Genomic DNA, 9,495 nt, shown 5'->3' with positions numbered 1-9,495 from the left:
TGCTGCAGCAGGTCATGTAACTCATATGAAAAGAAATGTATTGGTCAGCAACATTTAGATAGTTTACTTATGTGAAACTGAAATAACGCAAAACTAATTTTACACCTCAAACCAGATTTTACATAGCAAAAGAATTTTGCATGTGCTTCAATACTAAAACATGGGGTTCCCTGATGATAACAGACGTACTTCACAGGATTCTTCTCCATGCTACGTCACTTTATAAACAACATTTTCACCTTACACTGGATTTTACCAGAGTATTTTAAGTGTATAAGTAGGGTAAATTTGAACCTCTACATCTCAAATGGAAGAAGATATGAAAAAAATTTTCATGGTTGTTTGAGATTGAAAACTTATGAATATATCACAAAAATTTCAGCCATTTGCTGGTCAAACCATTCTTGGAATCCTCGGCTGGGTTTTGGTTTGCTGGCCATGGCAAAAATATAATTTTAAAAATATCTTTTTTTTTATTTTCCGAGGAACTGCGCATGAACTAATGGTGACTCCATAAGTCTCATCAACTCCACTGTAGACCACCTCATATGCAAAAAGGTGGAACTGATTTACTCAATTTACCTATGAAGGAGGAAGTGTGTAATGTTCACACTTTGACACAGTGGAGCTAAAACCATCTTTCTGTTAGGTATACATATGGTCCCTAGCCCAAAAACACTTGACCCTACTTTTTATCACCAATATAACCACGGTATGAGCACTGGATAATGCCATGCATAAACACAGAAAATTCCATTTTTATGCATGGCATTGTGAAACATATTGGTAAGCATATAGTTGCACACACATCAATTTATTCCCTTTAATTATTATTATTATTTTTTTATCTCCAATCACATTTTTTATCATCATCATCTTTGGGAATGTAGTGTGGCAATATTTTAAAATAATATGTCTAATTATTTACAAATAGGGCGCTTATTTCAACAAAAATAGATGCTAATTTTGGCAAAAATAGATGCTTGATTTTCCAGCCCCTAGTCATCTAACAGTATCTTTCTACTTCTGGGAGCATATTTCTCTTCAACTATACATAATAATATGACAAGAGACACGCAAGTCAGAAGATAAGCAAACTGGACATGATATGAAGGGTACGAACCAGTCTTGAGCATGGTTTGGTGCCGCTGTCTCAGATGGTGGTAGCGGTGAAACAAGCCGTGCAACCTGCACCAAAACAGCGTGGTAGAGGTCTTGGTGAGTAGTTGTTTCTGAACACGGTACAATTATTGGTAACCCGAAGAGGCTGGGTTTTGTCTTTTGCGATGACAGGAAATATACATCTTGTCGAATCTAAAAAACAACAAAGACAGTTTATCACTACAAGCCTTACAATTAATCAGTTCACTAAACAAACTCATTAATAATATAATGCAAACACAGAAAATCAAGAGAATACAGTATGTTTTACGTATAATCATTTGATACAACATGCACTGAAGAACTAACTTTGTACCTGGTTGTCACAGTACAATCATGTGCAAAGTCACTTTTATCCACAGTGCGACAGAAACACTTAACTTTTCTTAAACTTCAGTTTACAGGTTACCCATCGTGTGGCACTGTAATGCTGTATGTCATGGTGGGCACTGTTCTTTGGGGTTTATTTGAGATGGAGCACTGGTCTATGGAACACAATGTTGCAGTAGCAGAGGAATTCATAAAGACAGAGTCTATCACAGCTGCATGACAAAACTTTTGATGCAGGTCCGGTGGATGTGATGCTCCTAGTCACAATACTCTGTTGCTATGGTTATAAAAATAACATCAAGATGGAGAGTAAACATGCAGGACTTCCTCATTTGGTATGTACTCCAAAAAATGTGAATTATGAAGGGGACGCACTCTAGCATAGTTCTCAATGGTCAGCTCTGGGGCAAACTATCGCAATTGGGTTGGTGCATACCAGTGTTTGCTGTATCCTACACAAAGATCTTCACTAATGTCTATTGTCTATAAGCCTACTGAAAGGGACAAGAGGTGGGACTTCAATTTTGCAATGAGTTCTTGGAGCTTCAGCGAGTTGAGGATGTAGGACATTGTGAACAGGTTACTAATGTCAGATGAGTACCATTTCCACTTGTCTGTGTATGTAAACAAATACAACTGTCAGTTCTTGGCTGCACACATCCTGTGTGAATTGTTTGAGTGTCCTATGCACAATGCCAAAGTGACCGTATGGTGCACAATTTCCTCTGAGTGCATTATCAGCCTGTATTTTTTTTTTTTTTTTTTTTAATATGAACCAAATTATGACAGTCAGTTCTCAGCACTAACCAGTCATGTAGCAAATATTTTTGCATCATGAAGTCAATCCCATCATCACCTACAGTTCCAGCAAGATGGAGCATCATCCCATACTGCACTTCCTTCCATTGGCATACTGAATAAAATGTATCCATGCGGTTAATTTATCGCTTTGTAGACATCAACTGGCTTGCTCTTTCGCCCAGCCTAACAGCACCCGATTATTTTTAGTGGAGCTATCTTGAACAGGAAGTTTATGAGCAATGTCTCACCAGAATCGATGAACTAAAAGATCAAATTCGTGAATGCACTCAGGGGGTTTCCAAATGACACGTTGCAGCAAGTTACGTTATCTCTTCCAGACAGACTACATGACTGCATTATTCATCATGTTGGACACTTACCAAATGTTATTTTCAAGAAACAGCCACACACAAATACTGCATAAAAAAGAAAATGTATCTCCATATAAAAAAAATTTCACACCATACCCTGAATTATCTCTTATTTTCAATACAATTGGGTGTTTCTGGTGCACTTTGTACATGACTACTATTAATCAGAAAAGCACTGTGGTGGTCAGACCTACCTTCATGTTGCTTAAAGCTTCATCTTTCGTACCATTATTTATTGTTACATAGGAAAAATGTCAGAATTAGAAAGATTTAAACATGGATTAAGTAAATAAAAATAAAAACTGCTGATGCAAACTGTCCACATGTAGGATTTTCTTTTAATTTACTAGTTTTGTAAATCAGTTTACACATTTTCATCATTGCGAGACACTGTGAGTGTTATTGACTGACAATCTACATAACTGACCAAGCAACAGAACTGAACACCCTGCAGTTCACAGTAAACTGTAACACGATTGTCGATGCCATATTTGTCCAGTAGTTTTTCTCATACCCCGATTATTCTACCCAAAGCCTGAACAGAAAAGATGACAACTCATTCCCTTATCAAACTCCTGACTTAGATTTAAAATTGTTAAAGATTTTACCCAGAAACTTGAGTTCAAATGTAGTACCAGTCAGTGTCAATTCACACCAAAGTTTTTCAAAATACCCGAGAAACTATACCTGCCACCTGAGAGAAAAGCGTTAAGGAAAATATTAGCAGTTCTTTAACCAAAAAAAGTAACTGTACTCACTGAAAAGTTATGTTTGAAATACTAAGGATTTTAGCAATGCTACCTAAGCTCATCTATGAATCAGACATGCACGCAGGAAAAAACCAGTAATTACTGCAAAAACAGATGTATACTCAAGTGTGGAACAAGATCCATACTGAATTCACATTTATAAATAAATCTATAAAACCTTAAAACAGTACTTCCTACCAGAGAGTAAAATTTACAGTAAACTAGATTTGGAGATTAAAGAGATTACAAAGGCAGATAAAAAGCACCCATTAAAAAATAAATTTTACAAAGTGAAAGATTACTTACAGGTGTTTTTTGTTATTTATTTATGTTACTTTTTTTACCGAATACCGACTCTGTATTATTTGTCATTTCACAACTCTCTTGTGCCTTACACCGTAGTTTTGCCATGGATGATACTAACTTCCTCAGAGATCAACATATCACAAAGAAGAAGTTGTGGTACACAAAATGGAAACCAATTATTGTCATGATCCTGGTGCTAGCTGTTAGTATTTGTACAGTGTGCACAGTGAAAAAAATGTGTGGACGATGTAGCACTAGCTTTTTACATTGTTAAATAACAGCACTGTACACTAGGTATGAACTGAAAGATGTTTAACTACTGTTTACACGCTGGCCTTCCATTCTGAACAGTGGAAACGTTACTCCCCATTATGTCATCCCGATTTAGATTTCGCTATTTTACTTCAAGAAAAAGTTAGTATGGTTCAAACTATAGAGCCACAGGTGACTTGTCCCATCCTTGTCGAATTACTACTACTACATTTAAATAGTTATGTGTAATCAGCATCTGCTTCCCAATTTCTCCAGCACAAATCTTAATACTTTGAGAGTCTTTTGTCACTTAGTTCTAAGAATTATGGGGAAAAACTTTGAACTTTATATTTTCAGTATTTTTTTTATCACCAGCCGGTATTATATATTTAATAAAATGAAGAATAAGGTAAATAACCGCTAAATTACCTCTACTAAAATTTAAATGTTTTATTAGGAGTATAAAGGAGACAATACTTTAAGAACTGCAGCAATATGCTGACTTCCTTAAAGAGTTGCACATAGAAATTCACAGCGTATCTGTTACAACCCAAACCCAACTTGCCATTTTTCGATGGAGTGCGACGATAAAGCCCTGCGGGCTGCACACGTCTGTGTCACTGAGGCCGGCCAGGCTGCCGGAGCTGGCACTGCTGTGCCCACTCGACTGGCGCGCAGCTATCACCGCTATCTCCTCCGGTGGCAGGCTGCCGTTGCTCCCACTGCTTCCACTCGGCCGATGGGATGACGAGCCGGCCTGGAGTTGCTGCAGCAGAGTAAATGTCAAAATGTAATTTTACCTTTCACCATATCTACTGAGACAGTACGTATATAATACTTGCTACAACAGTTATAAGAGGATTGCTTAATGTGTAACAATTTTTATCCACTGAGCAACATTGCACTGAATTTTTTTGTCAATTCTGCAAAAATCTTTCATTACACTACAAAATACAATAAAAACCATGATACATGCTAAAAGTCTCATGGCTGCTTGTGACTTTTCTTTTATAAACAATGTTTCCACATTTTTTCCGAACTATTATCCATACACAAAAAATCAGATTACTGGTTGTCAGTACTTCATTTATATCTGGGCAGTGTGTATACTATTATCATTTTCAGTAACTGCAGTGTTACTTCAGTTGTGCTGTTATATTGACCTGTGTATATGTGCTTTATCCCGTCTAAAGATAATGTCAATCTGTCTCTCTCATTTCCCAAAAGCGCATATACTTCCACAAATTAAGTGCCAAATATCTGTTGCCCACATAGCAATTCACTTCATTACAGATATATGAAGAAAGTACTTCCATGTGATCACAAATACTCATTGTGTATTAGTTTATGCGCTTCTCATTCGCCACAACATTGAACTTGGCGACTACTTTTGGGATTTGAGTATACAGCTCCTTCTGTGCGGCTAGGATTTGATTAATTCAGATACAAAAGATTTCTTGAAGATGGAAGGCCATACAGATGGCCGACAAGAACTACAGCAGAAAAATTGTGATTTCTGTTTGGATAGTGATTTGAGAGGAAGTCAGCTGCACATATCAGAACATACAGCATACTCATCACGTTGCGTCATTATCCGTTCAAGTATCTCAACAAGAAACATCATGCTAGAAAAGTTAATCAGTTGATAGATACAAGGGCAGTTTGAAAAGCTCGTAGAAACACCCTTAGATGTCAGGACTAGCTCTACGTGGTGCCCGTGTAATAGCAGCTTGTCCTTTATGAGTAAACCTGTGACTGTTCACTGCTCTGGGTAGAGACCTGTGTTGCAGACGTTTTTGTGTTGTCATTTGCATGTAGCGGTTCGTGAAGATGGGAAAAACATCGAGACTTAAAGCAGTGATGTAAATATGTCATAAAGAAGAGTATGAAATCAAAGGAAATTTGTGCTCATTTTCTGAACGCAGGGGAGGACTCTGTTAATTCACGTTCAACTTTACCAATTGTGCAAGTGAGTTTAAATTTGGTCGGAACAGCTTAGATTATTATTATGATGATGATGTGCATAGTGGTCAAGCAAGATAATCCACTAACCCAGAAATTATTGCAAAAGTGCATAAAATGGTCACAGAGGATTGTCGACAAAGTGGGAGAAACTGCTGAAGATGTAGGGATGTGGAAATGGATACGAGAAAACTATCTGCTATATGGATGCCAACACAGGTCAGAATGGAAATGTTTGAACAATGTTTGAACCATTTTCAGAGCAACCAGCAAGGTTGTGGCAGTGGTTTGTGACCACAGTTTAAGCTGGGATACACTACTACACCACAGCGATTAAACAACAGTCAAAACAGTGGAAACATATTGATTCGTAAGCTCCGAAGAAAGCAAAGACAATATGGTTGGCGAGAAAGGTCGTGGTATCAGTTTTTTGGAATGGGAAACAAGTAACATCTATGTAACACATCTGTGAAATTCTGATCTGACCACTCAGTACGAGTAGCTACACATCTTAAAGTCTGGGGATGACAATGAACACACAGCATCTGAGTTTAACTGTTTTATAGCATACAGACTTACCGGATAATTTAATTCTGGTGTGAGCTTTCTACACTATGACAACAGGTGCATTGTGTTTGTTATAATGCCTTGCCACAGTATTAAGTGTCCACTGTGATATTCAATAATTAGTGTATCACTAATAAATGACTAGCTTATTTCCCTTCTAGAAGTGTTGACATAGGAAAAGATGCAATTTTCTTTACCTGTTTGATCTGTGAATAAGACTGGATCTGGCCTCAGAAACGTTACAGTGAAAATACCCTTGGACAAGGCAATTAAAATTTAACTATTGGTGGTCTACATTATTTTGGTACTATCCGATCTGGAGTAAGTTTTTGGAATATTATTTTGGAACATCGAGATACTTCAAACCGAGTGCAAAACAGGTAAGTGGAGTGTCACAACCTCGTATGCAATTTGGCAATGTTTGCTGACCCAGAAGCACAGATACGACCATCAACATGCTGCACATTGAACTGAGACTCTTCTGAAAAGGTAGTGTGCTGCCACTCCCACATACAGAGTAGTTACAGGGTGAGACACTGTCGATGCACCTCTCTGCTGCCATGTTGAAATGAGTCGTGACTTCTGCTACGTCGGTAGTTGGGTGCTCAAGATTATGTCACACTGTGTGTATAGATGCTCGCCTCGCTGCAGATCATCCGTCTCCTGACTCGATTTGCACTATGTCACCTCACGATTCTGCATGCCCAACCGAATGGTGTGTCCATCCTCCAGGGTGTTTGGTGCACATGGCCATTGAGATCCCGAACGGAATGGTGCTCCAAAACCAGTCGGTTTTATATTTGTACAGCAGTCGTGAGAACCCGACAAATGTGAGTGGCAATATTGCAGGATGATGAACTGCAGTCTCGACAGGCCACAGTATTGTCGCCGTCAAATTCCAATACATACACGTTTTTCCTCCTTACGTGACGTGTGACACTATCTTCTCACAGACAGACTGAATTTGAATGTGAATCTCAATGAGAAATAGGTGAGTAGCATTTTCTTATATACAGAATATAGACAGTGTTAGTCCTATCTGCTTTGTGCTGTTGCACTGGGAAGCTAATCATTTGCACATTCAGGACATACTACACTTCACACCAGTTCGATTCCTACCACATGCCGCCATCACAGTGTTGTAATTTTTAATGGCCAGCAGTGTACTTCTCATCAACAATCTTTCACAAAATCTCAAAGAACAACCATTTACAATATCTTGGATCGTGCACTAGAGCTGAGTGTCTAAATTACCAGGAAATTGACTTACCTCTTGTGATTATATTAAACAACAGGATTAAAACCGTTATCAACAAGATACGAGTGGCATAAAAGTAAAATACATCTACAATGCTAATTTATACTTCTTTGCAGTGTTTGGTAAATGGAAGAGCAAACTTGCAGCAACAAGGTTTCTGGAATTAACTATGTACAGTTCTTCTGGATTAAAGTGGTTAATGAAACTGATATGAATAATCTACATTTAAGTATGAAAGCCCAAATCTACAGCAACATTATTTACAGCAATCAACTGTTTATTCAAGCATTGTTTTAGTGAAAGTATGTGACAAAACCGTTATTTTGAAAAGCTTGAAAAAGTGCAAATACCATTTTCATAAAGACTGTGGAACATGTACAAGGGTATGCTGAAAAGTAATTCCTTTGGATTTTTTTAATATGAAAGCTCTTCAATATTTTTACATAAAATGAACATTATTAACATTATATACTTTTATTCTTCACGTCTGCATATTTCTCAACAGTCACCTTTCCCAACGAGAGGCCAATTTGTTGACTCGGTCACTGTAGAATCTGTGACTTTGTCAATGTAGCCAGAGCCTCACTTCCGCTTGTACTGCTTCACCACTATCAAAGTGACGTCCTCAAAAGTGTTCTTTAAGTTTTGAAAACAGATTAAAATCAGATGGGCCAACTGGGAGCTGTATGGAGGATGATCGATGACAGTGAACCAGGGGCATCAGATTGTGGCAGATGTCAAGGCACTTGCGCATAGCCCAGCAATTTCATGCTGAAGGAGAGGGTGCTCCTCGTGTGGGCGAAGTCTTCGAATTGGTGCTTTCAGTTTTATAAGGGTTTTGCAGTACCTTGCAGAGTTTATTGTGGTGCCATTGGGCATGAATTTCAAATTCACCACTCCTTGAACATCCCAGAACACTTTGAGCATGACTTTTCCCACTGATGGGATGGTCTTTAAAATTTTTGGAACCTGTGATCTTTTGTGGCAGAACTCTCTTTCTTTCGGGGTCAAAATGATGAACCCAGTTTTCATCAACTGTCACATTTTGTTAGGGAACTCATCACCCTATTGCCCAAAACAAAAAAGAAGTTGTTGACAAATGTCCAATTCCCTCTGTTTCATGTTAGGAGTGAGCATCCAAAGCACCTGCTGCACACACCTTTTTCTGTACTGCACACTCTCTTGATATGCCACACTTACCCCAGAGATGTGTGTGTTTACCCAACGATTTTGTCTGGCAAGGTCATTGACCCGATTCCAAGGAGTCTCGTCGATTGCCATATGTGGTCATCCATCGTGAGACCTGTCACATGTGTTGATATTAGCACCATTGTTTCCTTCCTTAAGAGCATGAACAACCCAATGCTGCACATTACTGATATCATCACTGTACACAGCGTTGATCCTTTTAAGGTTTTAAGTTGGAGGTATGTTTTCTGTCGTTATATACCTGATTACAGGGCACTGTTTTTCACACCCCGAAATAGTTACATGAGACACCACCATGTTCCACACTATAATTTGGAGCCCCCTAGTGGCAGAGGGTTGCAACTTGGTAAGCAAAGTGGGGAAGTCGATCGAGTAATATGCGTGACAAGTAACACCTCAACTGACATTGAGAACAGAATACAAAATTTGGAGGTATTACTTTTCAGCATACCCTCTTAGTTGAAATGAATTCACATGTAATTAGTGAACTGCAATAAACTTACCACAATCAACTCTAAATTCATATATT

At 38.3% G+C, this 9,495-nt stretch overlaps 1 protein-coding gene across 1 annotated transcript in view; it reads right to left on the bottom strand.

Moving 5' to 3' along the window:
- Positions 1-9,495, bottom strand: part of LOC126203243 (ubiquitin carboxyl-terminal hydrolase 32) — a 231,390-nt gene that overhangs the window by 70,675 nt on the left and 151,220 nt on the right. The window contains exons 23-24 of the mRNA XM_049937496.1: positions 4,536-4,736; positions 1,124-1,314 (exon numbers count right to left, since the gene is read on the bottom strand). Coding sequence (XP_049793453.1) covers positions 1,124-1,314; positions 4,536-4,736 — 392 coding nt within the window. The remainder of the gene's footprint in view (positions 1-1,123; positions 1,315-4,535; positions 4,737-9,495) is intronic.

This window comes from Schistocerca nitens, chromosome 9, assembly GCF_023898315.1.
Source record: "Schistocerca nitens isolate TAMUIC-IGC-003100 chromosome 9, iqSchNite1.1, whole genome shotgun sequence".
Lineage (NCBI taxonomy): Eukaryota > Metazoa > Arthropoda > Insecta > Orthoptera > Acrididae > Schistocerca > Schistocerca nitens.
Note: the sequence above shows the minus strand (reverse complement) of the source record. Positions and strands in the feature narration are given on the sequence as shown.